Source organism: Pleurodeles waltl, chromosome 12 (genome assembly GCF_031143425.1).
Source record: "Pleurodeles waltl isolate 20211129_DDA chromosome 12, aPleWal1.hap1.20221129, whole genome shotgun sequence".
NCBI classification, from domain to species: domain Eukaryota; kingdom Metazoa; phylum Chordata; class Amphibia; order Caudata; family Salamandridae; genus Pleurodeles; species Pleurodeles waltl.
Window position 1 is genome coordinate 364,124,061 of NC_090451.1, and position 17,461 is coordinate 364,141,521.

Below are 17,461 nucleotides of genomic sequence, written 5' to 3' on the forward strand. Positions count from 1 at the left end.
AAACAGAACACTCGACCTCTTGTATGTGACAGTGATTTTCAGAAATTCAAATATGTGAAAGACAAACTGTATGTTACTCAAAGTATAATCTTATGCGGTTCATGAATTGTCATACTAGAGAGTTTAAGACAAAAAGTAATTGAAGTGGTCCATGAAGGACATTGTGAAATTGTTGCCAATAATCGAGCTCTCCGAAACAAATATGGTTTTCTCACCTTGACAAGAGAATTGAGAATTGAAGGCCTGTCATTTATGCAAATGCCTATCTCCCAAAATAACTCAACCTACCTTGAACATGTTGGATTTACCAAAACATGTTAGGGAAAGAATTGCTGTTAATTTTGTTGGTCCTCTTGACCATGGATATCACCTGATGCTTATCAATTAATACTCCTCTTCCCATTAGTAGATCTCTCATTGATCACTCAAGAATGAGTCAATGAGAGGTTTGACAGAATTTTTTCAGTATGTGGTGTTTCTTCAGTTCTAAAGTCTGACAATTCGGAGACTTTCTTAATCCTCTCAAAGTGAAGCATCTGAAAATCACACTCCTTTGACCACAAGAGAATGATGTTATTGAACGCTTTATAAGCACACTTAAAAAGACTGTCCAGCGTACTAAATTGGAGAACCTTGATCTGACGTCGGCTCTTCAGGTTACTCTTCAAGCTTACCAGTTGATTCCTCCTTTAACAACAAGTGAAAGGCAAATCTGATGATCCCTTTGATGCTGAACCCTTTGAAGTTGTGACTAGCAAAGGACACATGGTGACTGTGCATCATCTTGGAAAGTCCATTACGCAAGTTTCTTTGCACTTCAGACATCTGCCTTATTCACCAGTTCCTGATGTCAGAGATGAGACTGGTTTGATTGAGACAGAGCGACCCCTGACTGTATCTGTTCTACATCACCTGTGTGAGTCATGGGTGCTTTTCTTCACAGCCTCCAAGGACACGATCTGGGGATTTGGTCAGAGCTTTATAATGACTTATAGAGGAGTTGTTTTGTGTGTGTCTATATACTCAAATTTTATTTTTTTATTTAACATGAGGGGAGATGTAGTGTTTTGTGAGTTAGGAATGACTGGACCCTTTTGGTTCCTGATGGACTCTGTAGAACTGTGACGTACGTTTTCGGTGGGGTGAAAAGATGTTTAGAATAGTGCTCTGTGTGAAACAATAAAGATTTGTAAGACCAAGCTCCATGTGTGGTGTATTCATTTATAAGTATCCAGGCTGGGTAGGATGCTACACATCCCATGGGGCTATGCGAATTAGTGCCAAAGATGGGTCTGGGAAGCTCATGGCAAAGGCGTCGGAGGAGATGCATGGATTGTGGAAACATGGTGGGTTATGGGGGTTAAAGCAGCTGGGGTGAGGTGATGTGTGGATGATTGCAGCGGCTGGGGTGTGGATCATTGCAGCAGAGGGGGCTGTGAGCTTGTGATTTCAGGTATGTTTCCTACTGGCAGTGGGCGGCAGTCACTGAAGGGTCCCAGGGGAAGTGAAGGGTTCAGCCTAGACTTTTCCTGGGTGTTTTTGTGAAAGCGTAATGTGCTAGGACTGGATAGGTATTTTTGGTGGGCCGGGTTAGTTAGGGGTTTATATAATTTTGAGAGGGAGGGAACTTCCTCTCATTGGTGGCAACACAGCAATACCACCCACCCGCCCTACATGAGACATAGGGCAGGGGTGAGCTGAGTTGTTGCTTGAACTGTCTTTCCATGGTAGAACAGGTTGCAGGATGCACTTGACATAGGGGCTGTAGTTTGGGGGAGTGGAGAGTCACATGCGGGTGTACCCACCACCTCTGGAAGGAAGGAAGGGAGCACAGGTGAACAATGACCTGTGTGTGGGATGATTGGGATGGATGAAGAAGGCTTCCCTGGAGGCTACGTGGGTAAAGAATTGAGAAAGAGATTAGGTTTGGTAAGTGGTTATCAGGAAGAATGAGAAGGAATTTAATGGGTTTGGAGCCATATATGCGAAACTAAGGCATTGAAATTTCCAAATAGTGAATTTGTAGAAATCGCTATTAGGGAATCACAAAATGAGATTATGTAACAGTGGATTCCAATTATAGCGATATGGAAATTGCATTTTTGGAAATCCAAAATTGTGATTTCCTAATAGGAAATCACAAATTAGGAAACCTCATTTTACTTTAGGTTTGGGTTGAAAATGCAGCCATACCTTCACCCCTGTCACCCTCCCATGGCACAAAGAAGCACAAAATCTTCCCTTCTGCCAGCACACAACCTCTGCTTTTCTTTCAACCATCACTGCCTTACCCCCCACTCAAATTTACTACCATGTGGTAAATCAACACAGATTTGTCCTCAAAATAGGGACACAGCATCTGAATTTGGTTGTGGTAATGCTGGGCCACTGGGGCATAAGTGGCACAGCACTTTGTCTAACACAGCCCTATTTCTACTCATTTGGAAAGTGCACTGCATGTATTGCTCATTAGCTTACACTAGGTAGTGTGATGAAGGTCTTCTCCAGGTTTGACTGCTGTTCTAGTGCATGGCATTACAGATACAGATGGCTGAGCAAGTGCAATGCTGAAAAGAGATGATGGTATTTGACAGCTTAAGGTTTTGTTTCAGGTGATAAATCCTAGTGCCCCTGTAACATGGGCAAAGCGTTTCTGGGACCATGCAAGAGATTTCTTGACAGGCTTGCAGTGACTGACAAACAGTGTCACTATAATGTGGAGAACCTGGGCGAAGCATGGGTCATGCATTGTCTTTCCAATCATAATGGCAGGATTCACTTTGAAGCCTTTACCAGTCGCCCCAATTCCAAGCTGTAGTTGTTGTAAGTTACTACTGTGGCACCACCTACTACACTTCCTTCCATTAGTGAATCCCTTTTAATATTTGTGATCCATCTGCGCATGCATACAACAGCTTGGTGATGAATAGCTTACACTTGAACAAGCCACAATGCATGACTAGTTCAAGGGCCCAATTTAATGTTGGTGGACGGAGTAATCTCCGTTGGTGCGAAGGAGGACTTAGTCTGCCAGGTCAAGACTATTCCACCCACTAAATTTAGAAATGACCGACAAGCCAGCAGTCATTTCTAAAACATTGTCCGGAACAGTTGTTGCAGCAGTTCCTGTCAATGCTGTTTACAGTTTGGGGCATGGCTCCATCAACATGACTGAGCCCTGCAGCAAACTGTTTACTTTATTTTCCAACTGAAAATCCAGTGTCAGGATTTTCTGTTTGAAAATAAAAAAATAAAATGCCCCCATCACCATAGGAGTCCTCTCCCATGGTGAGGGGAGATTTTAGCAGTTTTCACTGCTCCTTACCGCCAGAGTTTTGCTGATGGTGAGCGGCAGTAAAAACGAACCTCTAACTCCGCCCATCCAAATTAGGTTCTCCCAGGTCTGTAAAGTAGTGCTTCATCAGTTTTGTAGAGGAAGCTGAACCTGTTCTTCAGTATGCCTAAGGTCCGTTCAGTGATGTACCATGTTGTCCTATGTGCTCTGTCGGACTGCCTTTCACTTCTGGTTCTTGGAGCTATGGATGATGTCAGCAGCCAAGGACACAAGGCATATGCACAGTCTCCTTAAAGGGCATGAGAAGGATTAACTATTAGGTCACATTACACAAACCGCTCTGGCCATAGCATGCATTGAGTCAGCAATTCTCTTAGCAAGTAATAAGCCATCGCTAAAATCGCCCTGAGACAGTCGGTTATGTATTCCACTGTGGCAGAACATGGAGTCATGGGTGCCACCTGGAAATCTGCATAGAAGGTCAGTTACGATACATTAGGTATTACACACTACCTGTACATTATGGAATGGATGCTTTTCATATTTCTATATATGAATGCATTTGCACTGGGGCATATGGCAATATGTGTGCCATCAACACAACCAATTACATTGGGAAACTGTGCTACCCTGTGAAACATTACTTTGGTCTGTTTCAATTATTGGGGCATATTTGGTAAGCGTATGTATTAGTGTATTTTGCTAACCATGATGTCTTGAAACCTGTGACAAAATTTAGAAAATGTACTTTGTGACAATCCTCCCACCACTGCAATGACTCGCTGGTGACTGCCCGAAGCCGAAAGGTGTAGACAACACTATACCTGCACATATGGTGGGATTGCTTTGCTTCTGACTGTTGGAGTCTGTAGCGGAGGTTGTGACTAAGCAATTGATTCCCACATTACCTCACTGCTTAGTCTGTACTTCTCATATATCTCCTCATCAGCCTGCTTAAAAAGGGTGACCCTCTCCCTCCTCCACCTCCTTCTCTGCCTCCCAGACAACATCCTCATCCTCCTCACAAAGACATACAAAGTCACCTCTTCTGTTTGAGCCAGATGCATTTTGGGTGATTCTTTTTATTTTTTCAGGTTGCACCTGGTTACCACCAGATCCACATTGATTCTGACGGGCTCTAAATCGAGTCCAATATGGTTTTTATTGTGCTTAATGCTGCCTGTCCAGTATGTTGTATTATACAGCTCCAGAAAAAGTACAACGGTATGCAGGCCGCGTTATAAATACAATGATTTAAATATATTTCTCTTTCATAGTTGTGAATATCTGGTGTATAATATCGTAAAGTTTGGCCATCTTTGGTGCTAAATACCCAGTCATGCTAATAAGTTATATTGTTTCTCGTTTTCAGCATTTGTTCTTTTACTAATAGCGCTGAGAAAGTCCTAGCATTAATAGCCAGAAAGAGTGAAGTAAGTTTTAGTTTCACCTTCGTTCAACATCTTAATGTCCTAGCAGCTGGTAGGAAATAAATACTGTATTATGGAAATACTGGATCTACTGACCTTTTAACACAGTTACCTAACGAAGAGTAAGCACACAACCTATGGATCTTTGTATTCTTGATCACTGGTGACACCTGCTTCATCCCTTTATTCCACCAGCTTGTCACCCGCATACCCAAGCCAAACCCGAGGCTGCACACCCTGCACCACGCTAGATAGCGCCCCTGCTAGACCAGGCAGTAGTGAAGAGCTCTGTTGCTACAGAGGTCACCTTGCTCAATCACCGTTGCTTCTCTAGCTCGCCCTAAGGAAGGCCTGGTGATACACTGGTAGCTGCAAGCTTTCATGTGGAACCTATTTCATTCCTCTCCAACAGTGTCCCTGCTGTTGCCTTTGCAGAGTCCATGTTTGACGGCAGATGGGATTGCAGTGCTCTGTGGTGGATGAAACAGTTTTTTAAGGAAGACCATTGAGCTACGTTTTGCTTCATTTCAATGTTAACGTAATGCTTTCAGGGTGTATTAAGCCACGTGACAAAGCGAAGAATTCAAAATAAGGTGCTTGTTCACAAAGCCATTGTTATCCTATTTAGTTGTATTTGAGTGACCACCTTCTCAGTGGTTTGGACAAAGTTGTTCTCAGTCACTGATTTATTTATGAATGGGTGTTCAGGCAGCCTGAAAATGTTGAGTGTCTTAAGGACTTGAGTGGTCTTCTACTGATAGGTATTTGCTCTTGGTTTTGTGAGTTTAAGGTTCGTGGTTGCATTCCTAAAGCCTGTGCTTGGGTGGATGCTGTTGTATTCTAGGCCACCTAGGCTAGGCTAGGCACTACCATTATGCTGTGTACTTGTGTTAAAACGGTTTGGAAGCTGGCAGCCAAGTTATCATTCATGTGTAGACTGATCTGTCTTGTCCTTAGATCTGTGCATATGTTCCCTTAATCTTATTGTTTAGGGAGCAAATGGGGTTTCTCGTATCACCGATGATGGTTAACTTTGTGGTGATGCATGCCAGTATCCATATGTTTTTAAGGGAGGACTTAAACCAATCACTGGTGAGTTGGAAGTTCAGCATGTGTAACGGACCCTCAGTACTAGTATATAATCTTATAACCTTATGTCCTTCGTGTAACATGTAAAATCTTGTACCTAGAGCTGGGAAGTGACTACATTGAAAACCTGTTCTGTGTTCCATTCTCCGGATTCATATGTATAAGCCTCCTGCCCCCACGTCTAATACTCTGAGTAACTTTCTTATCTCTGTTTTTTGGCATCTGGTGTTGCTGCCACTGGACGCTGGAGACTTTTTGCAGTGGTGCATGATGTTGCAAGATCCTTGGGGAGGAAGTGATGAAAAGCACGATATTCTCCTCCCCTTCCAGTATCATCCTGCGAAACCTCTCACCCGTGTGGAAAGTCACTATACTGTGTTGCTCCATGGCATTGTTAAGAGTTTTTATGTGAAGAGGCATCAGAGACCTATTGAGTGTTTTGTTTTCATTTTAGTTATCTAAAACAAAGAACCTGGCCTCCTCGGTGAAGGATGTTAAACAGATGAACGAGATGAATTTGTTAACCAGGTAAAACTCAAATCTTCTGTATAAACTTGATCACAGAAAATACTCTATCTTAACGTGTAGGCCTTTCTTCCTTGTAAAAACGTGGTAAAGCTTTAGGCACATCTGTAGTTCAGTAGGCAGTGTGCTCCTGCTTCAGAATATTAGAAAGTTCAAATTATCGATTTGGTAAAAATGACGGCAGCGATTGTAAATTTCAAATAATGAAGACGGGGACAGGGACACAACCATCGGTTTAAATTCTCGCACTTAATGGGAGGTGCGAGTTGGAGTGGCAGCGTGACTAGTGCGGGCGCAGCCTCGAAGCACTTGTGACCATATCGTGAAAACGTTCTGTTCGCGTGAAAACGTTCTTTTTTAAGGTACCAGAGTACCCTCACCTAGTGCTGACGATGGTTCCGACTGTCTCCTAGAAGGGATAGAAACGTCAACAATTTTGATCAACGTAAGGAAGGGTGGAATTGTGTGAATTTCTTCAGTACCCTCGTCGTTCAGAGAATCGGGCACTGAGGCTTCCTGTGGCAGCCGTCTCACGTGTCCACTTCAGTGGCCCCAGGTGCCACGTGCTTAAAACCCTTCCACACAAAAGTCAGCCCTCCTTCCCACTTGTTCAGTGCCCTTCTTTCAAGGAAAAGGAGGACAGTGGCCATTTTTAGACCTTCGCGTGCCTTTTTTCCTTTGTCTTATTTGGTGCTATACATGGTGTGTGTGTGTGACCCACTGCTGAATGATTGTTTGAATGCATATACGCTTAGTAATCATTAAAAAAGCCCAAGGGCGTTGTTTAGGTTTTTTGACATACTGCTCACCCCAGCCTCTTGTTGCTAAATGTGAAAGGGTATATCCTATTTTTGATGTTTAGTTATGGAAGCATTCAGTCATGACTCTGGCAAAGTAGCCTGGACCTTTATCATGCATCTAAACTGAACTTTTCCCGAGGTGCCTGTGGTTATCAGTACTGAGACAGCTGGTCGCAGGGAGAGCTATCTCCGCAATGTGAATGTCAGTCTCTGGAATAGTGGTGCATGGTGAAGGCTGGCATTGTAAGTTCTGTGGTTGGTGGTCACTGGTATGAAAGTGCATTGTACAGATAGGACAGATGTGCACCATGGATGTGCCTGGATAGCTGTGCATGATGTACCTGAACGCAGAATTGCTATGAGAGTAGGTGTTATGAGAGAGAGAGAGAGAGCGAGAGAGAGGGAAAAAAAAAAAAAAAAAAAGAACCACCACCACATGTCTCATTGAAATAATAATCTACGATGCAGGACAGGGTAGACTGCAATTGTGAGCCCTGCCAGCAGGTATATTAACATAATTAAATGTTTTGTAACCATGGACATTATACATGTGGAAAATCTGAGGAAAAGCTTTTAGTATATTTAATTTGCAAAATTACGTGGCCAAGACGCACTGTAGGTCATTTGTACCACCGCTGCCTTGTACTGCAATGGGTCTTTTTGTTTCTTTTGGCTTGTGCGAGATTCGCATACTTTATCTCCTGAGATAACTTGCTGTACACTAGACTCTGAGAAATTCTTCTTACAATAGCATATCGTGCATTCTGGAAAGCGTAGTGCATTTCATGGACTGCAGAAGAGCATTTTAGAAATGTCATATTCACACTTAATTCAGAACATCTGAACCCTTAATCTGCATGAAAAAGGATTTCAATTTCTGCAAAAACTTCCAGCTTCATTTGCATCCCCAAGACGACCATGCATGCATTGTGTGCGCGTTCAGATCACCCCGTGCCGGAATAGTCTGCTAGTCCACAGCAGACGTAGACCCTTTACGGAGGGCAGACGTTATAATGATTATGTATGGATGACTTTGCTTCTATGAAAGCTCTTTGCATAAAAGCACCTCATAAAACTATTTGAAGTCAGTACCCAGCAATACATGTGTGAAATGATGGGCAAAGATTTGAAGACGAGCAGGAGAAATAACTAGCACATCTGGAGAAAACCCCGAATATGATGAAACAGTTGTGTGATACTGTTCTCGGTGGGTGAATTTACAAAGAATTGCAGGTCCAATAGGTGTTGCCAGTGGGCTGTGGAGAATAGTATTAGCCTACAGACAAGAGAATGAAGCAACGTGCTGCTCTAAAGGTGAAAGCTATTTAGGAATGGTCAAGCAGCCACCACACCACATGAAACTACTTGATTTAGTGCAGTAAAGAGACATCCCAAAACACCATATTGTGCCCCAAGGAGGAACTAGGTTACATAACCTGCTTAAAATGGAATGGAAAGGAGCATGATTTTGTTTAATCAGAATTAGTTTTTAGAGTTCCTTTTCTTATCCTGACACGTTGCATCTTATTTTACCTATGGGGCACACTTTTACCCTGGATCTGATATTCTTCAGATGTTAATGGCTATCATCCCATGTGATAAATAACTGTCAACACCAGGTGGTAAGATAGAACATGGCCTGGTTTGATGGTGTTTCCTAAAAGATGATCTGCAATATATGAATCTTGTACCTTCTGCATTACAAAGTCTTCCCTTGTCCAAGATTTCTGGTACAGAACAAGATTTACTTTTGAGGAACCTCCTGTTTCTCTAAACAGCCCTGTCCTGCTCTGGATTGTAAGAACAGATTTAGGGCCTGATTCTAACTTTGGAGGACGGTGTTAAACCGTCCCAAAAGTGGCGGATATACCACCTACCGTATTACGAGTCCATTATATCCTATGGAACTCGTAATACGGTAGGTGGTATATCCGCCACTTTTGGGACGGTTTAACACCGTCCTCCAAAGTTAGAATCAGGCCCTTAATGTTTGAAACTTTCCCTATTACGGCACAAGGGCGTGGAGTTCCTCAAATATAATGCTTTTGTACCTGAAAGTCTGGGCTGCCCTAGTACTCAGTCTCATTTCACCTAGAAAGTGATCTGAATAACGAAGCTTAAGAACTCCTTGGGAACCAGGCAGGCGTACGTATGTGATACCTGGAAGGCACACAATTGTAAATAAATTGTCACAGTATGGATGGGAGAGGTAGCCACCAGACATCCACCATTCAGTCTGTAAGGCATATCTACGGTCCCTGTTATAAATGTCCAATAATGCTTATCCCCTTGGTTGAGGGGGGGGGCAGAAAAGATAGTCAACTACGTTAGAGCACCCTCGGGCCCGCCGCAACTGTTGGGAGGGGTATCACCGCAAGCATAGGTGACCCGGGGCTGATCCATCCTCCCCAGGTGGTCCACCATCGCACCTTGCAACTCCAAGCCTCTTTCTGCATGTACATTTGTGCGTATCCTTTAAAGCCTACATTCTACTGCCACCGCCCCTTCTAACAAGTTAGTTCTCCATTTGTCCTCTGTCGTCGGTGACGAACATGCCTAATGAATAGCAATGCAGCCACTAGCAAGCACTAGTCCCAGCTGGGCAAACCTATACCCCATCTTCCTCCTCTCCATGAAGGGGCGAAAGGCCCAGCAGACCATGCCAGATCAATCGTCAGCTTAGCACTGACTCCTGTTAACAGGCGTACCTCGTGCAGCACCCCTGCCTAGAAGGCTTTAATCTCACACATGTCTGTTATATGGATAAATCAGCTAGGGTCTCATTACAGCTGGCACAAACTGACGATCATGCCAGGTAAACTCTATGCAGCTGCTGCGCGTTGGGTAAGCCATATGGAGATAACAGAACTGTGCCAGCTCAAACCTAGTGTTACTAGTTGTTTCTTGCACCTGCACTCTAGCACACTTCCGTTCGCCATCTCTGAGTGGGACATGGTGGTCCCTGTCCCAGTTGTCCTGGGTGCATGTTATGTCTGTCTATCTCCCTTCGGGCAGCATACAACTGGGAAATGAGACCCCTGCTGGAGCCCGATCCAGCATTACAGTCAGGACCTGGGACTTGTTGGGTTCCTCAGGGAAAGCCATCCATAGCTTACGAGCCGTATAGGGCACACTCGTGTAATGTAGAAATTGCTTCGGTCCCTATCCAAAAAGCTCCCCTGCCTTTGTGAGACTCACGGGTCATTCAAAAGCAGGTCTACCTGCCCTATGACAGCCTCCATCCACCCACCAAGAGACATCCATGGAGGCATGAATACGCAGGAAAGGTTGTAGCCACCAAATGGAAAGTAGTTCAGCATATGGCACACATTTCAAAGTACATATGACTCCCTTGTCCCATACCTGTGCAACCTGGGTCTCTATGAAGAGAGTGCCTGCCCACACCCTGCAACCTTCCATAAGGAGTCTTTGGAGGGCTTCCTCCAACACTTGGCCTTCCAGATGTTTCTCTTCCCAATTAAAACCATCATCACACCACAGCGCGGCATACCTGAGAAATCCAGCCAGATAATACAATTGGACATCCGGGAGCCCCAGTCTGCCCTCAACTAGGTCTAATTTTAGGACCTCAAGTCGGACTCTTCTATGCCTATCCACCCAAGCAAAGGACACCAATAGCCCGTTGAACTGCCTGGATAGGAAGTTTGGCAGGACGCAAAACCAGTATTGCATGGTATACAGACTTCTGGGCAATAACACCATCTTCCTAAGTGCCACTCTGCCTTGACAGAACATGGGAAGGGTGTTCCAAAATGTTATGGAAACCGCAAGACCTTCCACCATTTGCCCCATATTTAACTCATACTGCAATAGTTGTTCATGCGTTATCTGTATACCAAGTTAGCAGAACTGCACGGTCTCCCCTGGTAGCCCCACCTGCGGGAGCCCAGCAGCCTCTCTGTGAGCCAAGGACACCATGGGGAAGAGAACTCTTGTGCCTATTGATGTGCGGGCCCAACACTCTCCCAAAATCGGCCATAGATTAAGTGATTAGCCTAGAATCACAGTATGTTGAGCAGATGCCAAGATTCCAATCTGGTTCCCCAGCTCCCAAGTCGGCAGCTCTGGCTGTTAAGCAACAACCTCAAAGGCCAAAGGCCACCCGGGTTCAGTCCCAGCTGCACATGTCCTCAAATGCAGACCGCTAAGTCACCACCGGGCTTGCACAACCCCATCCAAGAGGTGTCTGGTCCCACCTCTAATTTTACAGCGATGAGTGGGGTGCAGTGCCGGCCAGGTCCCCTAAGCGTAAGAAGTCTCCTAGGAGCTAGTCCGCTCCTCAGTCCCTATAGCGGGTAACAGGGTCCTCTCCCAGCCACCCCCATGGTTAGTAGTGGGGCCAACACCCAGGCGAGTCCAGAGGCCTGCATGGGTTCACAGGACTGGCCCAGGGACATTGCAGCACTGACTCGCCAGCACTGAAAATGGCTGACAAAGGCCTCAACGCCTGCCTGCTGCAGGCCTACTCGAGATGTTGGCCAGATGGATGATCACTGCCGGGGCGGGAGGATGAAGATGGATAATGGCGGGCCGGGAGCTTTACTCTAATGCGCCAGATCTGCCATCTTGAGGGCCACTCCCCCGACTTGTGGATCTATTAGTAGATACTGGCAGATGCTTTTTACTTTTGTCTTTCCACTAAAGAAGGAAGATAGTTCTTGGTCAGAAGTCTGAAACCTTGAACCAAACTGGATATTCAACTTCTGTAAGCCCATTCTTTCACTCAGCTGCCCTCACAAAGCTGTGCAGATCCCAATGCAATAAAAAGGCATGTGTTAATAGAGTTAAGACCTGAAGGCTAAAGCAAGGTAACCAGAAGTTACAGGGTGAAAAATGAAAGACATCATAGCTGACAATGTTTCACACCTTAATATCTACCATAGAACTATTTATGCTACTTCACACTTGGCAAGTGTGATTGCAAGAGCTTGTCAAAACGGAGTTGCTCCTGAACTGACCCACCTTTGCACCAGATGCTCCCAGTCTCAAACACACATGATTGCTCTGTTCTTTGCTACCATGACTGGTAGCATGATAGGCACATTTTAAACTAGGAGGCCGTTGGAGTGTCAGCTGATTTTTATCTTCCGTCCATATAGAGGAGAGACTCATTATTTATAATCCTAAAACCTTGGCCTAAGCTACTGATCCTGCATCTGGATATCTGTTGAGCTATCCCTTTATTTACTAATTTACCTCTGCCTTTACACCTACGTCCCTGTTACAAAGAGCCATAACCGTGCCCCAAATTCCTATTAAGCACATTTTACTGGGAATCTTTCTTATAATGGGGATAAGTGATCGATGTCTGAGCTCGTTGTCCCACGTAGGACCTGTGTAGATCAGCAGGAGGATGTCCGCTAATTAGGGTTTCATCCTGGAAGTGTTGCCAACCTGTGACTTAATCTTGTCCATAGCAAGGCAAATTATACTGACGATTCTCCTGGACCTATGGATAATCTAGCCGTGATTTGTTTTCTTTCTTCTCTCGTAGAAGAACAGAATCCTTACTAGAAACTGTATCCAGTGCTATGATATTTTTAATAATTAAATTTCCCTCTTCATTTATCCAAAACCCGTCCATAACTCTTTTAACCAAAAAGGACTCTTAAGGAATTTGTTTGACTACTTTTTTGGGATGGAAAAGTGCTGTTTGACAGTACTGAAGAGGCTGACCGAGACCTCTGATCATTTTAGATGATGTTACATGAGGCAGAGCACTTTGTGCAGCTTTTTCAAAAGCTCTCATTAGCCGCAAGTGCCTGAGGTTAATCAGCAGAAGCTTTCATGTAGTATCTAAATAGGAGCATTTTGTTCTTCTGTTAAAACTTCCTCACTCTGTCCTTCCACCCCTGTGGGATTGTGTGAGCTGTGGCTGATTTGAGGGTTCGCATTGGGAATCCGTATGCACTTCTGGTAATTCCTGGTTAAATTCTGGAAGCTCCGCCCCCCCAATGTTTACTGGCCTCCGTGCCCAAAGGTACATGGGATTGATTGCTTCTGTATGAGCTAGTACAGGGGTATTTACCCCGCAGCACCTTCAGACTACCTTTCTTGACTCACTTACAAAAGAACATTAGCAAGAACAATACAAACATGTATACAAGGGTACCCAGAACCAAGGGAAGATGCCTTCTGCAATTAGTTGACTGTAGTAGGTGGTTTTTCGGGTGAGGGAAGAGGCTTGTGACAGTAGCTGAACAGCAGCAGCTTGGGGACAAACTGTGGGCGAGGTATGTAAAAGAAAAGATAAGAAACCGAACATCTTGTACTAAAGATAGGTGCTTGGTTTTGCAAGGTTTTCAGGCTGTCTAAATAAAATAGATTTACAGACGATTAATCTAACGGATGCAAATTTACATTTAGTGGTTGTCCTGAAAATCGTGACAGAATCCAGCCCTACTGAACATACACTGGACAGCTAAACAGTTGAGCAGCTCAGCAGATGTTTGAGACCTTCAATGTTACTGAGCACAGGCATAATTTTGAGGCAGGTACATACTCTCACCTGGATCAATTTTAAATTCCTAAATCCACCAATTGACTTGCCACCTATTGGAGGGCTTGGTTTATTTACAATCCTGTCTAAGCATTATTTGGGTGAATGCTTAATGATAAGTTCACACGCTTATCAATGGTATTGTGTGGCAATACTTGTTTGTTTTCGGAGTTAATGCATTTTACAGTTTAGGTTTGGCTATTTTCACATGCTATGGATTGTGTACAGTAGCTCCTTACTTCAATCTAAATTTTGTGACTTGACATCAATGCACTTTTTTCTGCAAGGGCCGCTTATGGAACACCAGCAGTAAGAACCTGCAAAAAGGTTGGAAAATCAAATACTATAGGCGTTACCCCACAGCATTCCAAAAGGTAATGTATGTTTTAGCCATTCTTAAGCAATGAGTTTGCAGTTGGTCTCTAGAAGACCAGTTGTTCCTTCCTCATTCTTCTGTGTTGATTTTTTTTTTTTTTTTTTTTTTTTTAAGCAACAAAAAAACAGTTTATAATTTCCTTGCTTTTTCATTTTAAATCTTTGATTGTACCTGCTAACGAATGCTTTGTAAAAGGCTCTATTTCATTCTCTTGAGTAAAGACTCGGTGAATGTTGTAGCTGTGGAAAACATTTGGACACTCAGCCCAACAGTGACTTCTACCCTGTTTCAAAGTATTATTTCCTTTCTGTGATGGAAGTAATTTCCAATGTTCTCCCCACCATTCACGAATTGCACATTTAGATGCACTTGCGATGTTCATTAATGTAGAACTGCAAATCATCCTGATGTATATAAAATATGGGTGGACCAGTCTTCTTTCACCAGCTTGTCTTTAATTGGCGGAGTTGGTGGTGATGTAGTTTAAATTTTAGTAGTGCACCTCATGTCACAAAAGTCATCAGTTTGTGACCGTTTGTTTTATGTTAACCAAATCACTCATGGTTTAAAGGTCGAAACTGCACTGACACGTTTTATTAATTGTGCATTAGTTTACACTGTAGAGTTCAACATAGGTGGTATTTGAATTAAATCACATCTTAGAAAGAGTAAACTGATATAATGTAGTTTAGACTCTAGACAGAAATGTATTGACACAATACTGAATTTCTAATGATTAATTAATTAAAAATGAGGAAAATGTACTGTTCTATATACTGAAATGCAGTAAGTTTTCCCATTTAATTTTAAAATGAAATGTATTACCCAAATAATGAAGTATTCATGTTGAATTCCTAAGTTTGCATATTATATGGTTCATTAACACATTCATTGAATGTATTGCTGTAATTCTCTTGAGTTAGCCTAAGTGATGCCTGTTAAGCTTGTATTTCGTGAGTGTGTTGGAAATGCTGGCTCATTCCTTAACATGAGTTTTCTTTCAGACTTCATTCCCATGAGAAAACTAGATTTTAGTAATAGGCCATCTTATTTAGACATAGAGAGAATGTATCATATTGTTATTAAGCACAAAAAAATTGTTGAACATAGATTGCCATTTTATATGATTGTTTCAAACTTACGTGGAGGCACACAAATGGAAGATGTGCCCATGACAAACTTGGGAAAGGATGTAGAAGTTGCAGGTTGGTGTCGTGTGATCAGTTTCTATTGGATGATGCCCCTTCAACGTAAATTGGACTGATACATTTGCGAGTCAAAATGCTTTATGAACTTTGTATCAATGACCAGTTGTACTTCAGTCAGTTAGAGATCTCCAGATGCTTTGCTGAAGAAGAAACCCCTATGCTGTACACCTAGGTATCTTCTTCTATGCCTTTGCCGCTTTGAAATGTCACTTTGAAACCTGGAAACCTTTCTCCAAACCCCTTCAGAAAACTCTTGATCATGCCTCTGACATACTGATGCTTTCCTTTTTTACTTATCTTTTTCCCACCTTCGCTAGTAACTTGCAATCCGAGATTATCTTTTCTAAATTATTTTTGTGCTTTTTGTCTTACCCACATGTCCTGCCCCACACCTGTAATTCCTGATTTGGCTAGTTGTAGGGTTACTCTGTGTCCAGCTAAATTATGACTCTGCTAAATTGAATTGACTGATGATTGCTAATCCTGAGCAACACTTACTTTATATATAACAGATATTCTTGCTGGTGATATGTATTGTCCTTCTTGAATGCTTAGTTTTGTTAATGCTAGTCCATCTGAATTTATTTTGTTGCCTTGGGCACCCCTTGGTGATTATGCATCTTTATAATTTGGTCTTGTGAATTCTCTACATGACTTTGAGCTTGAGTTTTAATAAATCCCTTAACTCGATTCCCCGACTGGAATTTTCCTTCTGTGGCCACATTGGTCATGGTGTGTAAGTTAATTGAGTTTGTATTGAAATTGTGTTAGTCGTTCTAACGCACTCTATATTGGGTCCAAAGATTAATCAACTTTGAAGGGCATTGAGTCATTTGAAGGATGAAAATACTCCAACAGTGGTGTGTCAAAAGGCGGTTCTCCTCTAAAACTCATACTGTCCTTTATTGGAGCATTGCAGCTGGCATTGTAAAAACAATGATATCTTGATCTAGTTTACTCATGTGAGTCATCTAATTTATTATGGGGTCAAGTACCAAACTGTACTTTGCCTTCCTTTTGATGTCTTAGTGGATTTTCTCATTGTGGGCATTTGTTAATGAAGCCCTTGTGGAACTAATGTAATATTAAGACAGTCAGCCTATCATGAATATCTCTGATGATTGTTCGTTTTATTTTAATCCAATTCAAATTGTGCCAGTGTTTGACTGTAATGTTGGCTGCATTGTTTGAAGTCTTGCTGTTAGGTGGTTGTAGGCAGTACTGGGTAAAGTATGCTTTTCTATAAGAAAAGGGATAAGATTGCAGTTTTACTGAAACTACAGTCATGTCTTACAGATGTATGGCTCCGTATTTTGCAGTAGGTTGTGGCCAGGTCTTGACTGTGTCTTCACTAGAGATGTAGCCTGTTGCTGAGTGACCCATCGGTTACCGCTCTAGAACAGACTTGACACTGTAGCTTACCATTGCTGAGCTAGTAGTCCTGATTTTAGTTATGTAGGACCCATTTTTTTTATATGCATGAGTCCTGCTTTTATATTGTTGTTCAATAGTTGTACTCTTATATTGTGTGGTGATAAGCTCCATGGTGCTCAACAGAGGTGCCTTCCTGCTAATTCCTATATAGTTTATTTTCTGAATTTCAAACTTTATTAAATTGCCTTTATAAAAATGATGGTTCCTTATAATACTATGTAATTGGGCACTTGTAATCTGTACTGAAAAAAATTTACTCTTGACCTGAAGATTCTTGTAACTTCATTAGTTTGTACCTGGTTGGAGTGCATTTGGTATTCACAAATGCCTATACCTGTTTAGACAGGACTCAGAGATTCAGGGATCTGCGAAATGTTATTTGCAAGGAAAGTGTCATTTTTGTAAAATTACATGGAAAACATTTCACTGGTAACTCACTTAACTTTCATCTGTGAATGAAAACCTTCCACAGAAAAATCACACAAGACACTAACAGGAGACTAATTCAATGAGAAAATGTCTCCTTCCAAGAGAAAATGACTCTTGTCAAGTATTTTTCGACTAAATCCAGTTTCTTTCAGGGGAAACAAATCTCACACACTTTTTTGAACAATGGAGGAAAAAGTCAAATTTTTGGCCTAATATGAATTTACACTAGCATAGCAAATGTGACACGGGTCTAAAATATATGCAATATGCATGTTGGTCAGTACATATGCATGTTGGTCAGTACATGAGGATATATTCACAATAGTATCACGGAGTGCTGGAAAGCGCACCATGT

The 17,461-nt window shown here is 42.6% G+C and overlaps 1 protein-coding gene across 1 annotated transcript in view; it reads left to right on the plus strand.

Moving 5' to 3' along the window:
* The window catches only part of LOC138266913 (borealin-2-like), a 93,753-nt gene that overhangs the window by 46,377 nt on the left and 29,915 nt on the right, over positions 1-17,461 (plus strand). Inside the window, exons 6-7 of the mRNA XM_069215658.1 lie at positions 6,269-6,342; positions 13,947-14,033. Of these exons, the coding sequence (XP_069071759.1) occupies positions 6,269-6,342; positions 13,947-14,033 (161 nt within the window). The remainder of the gene's footprint in view (positions 1-6,268; positions 6,343-13,946; positions 14,034-17,461) is intronic.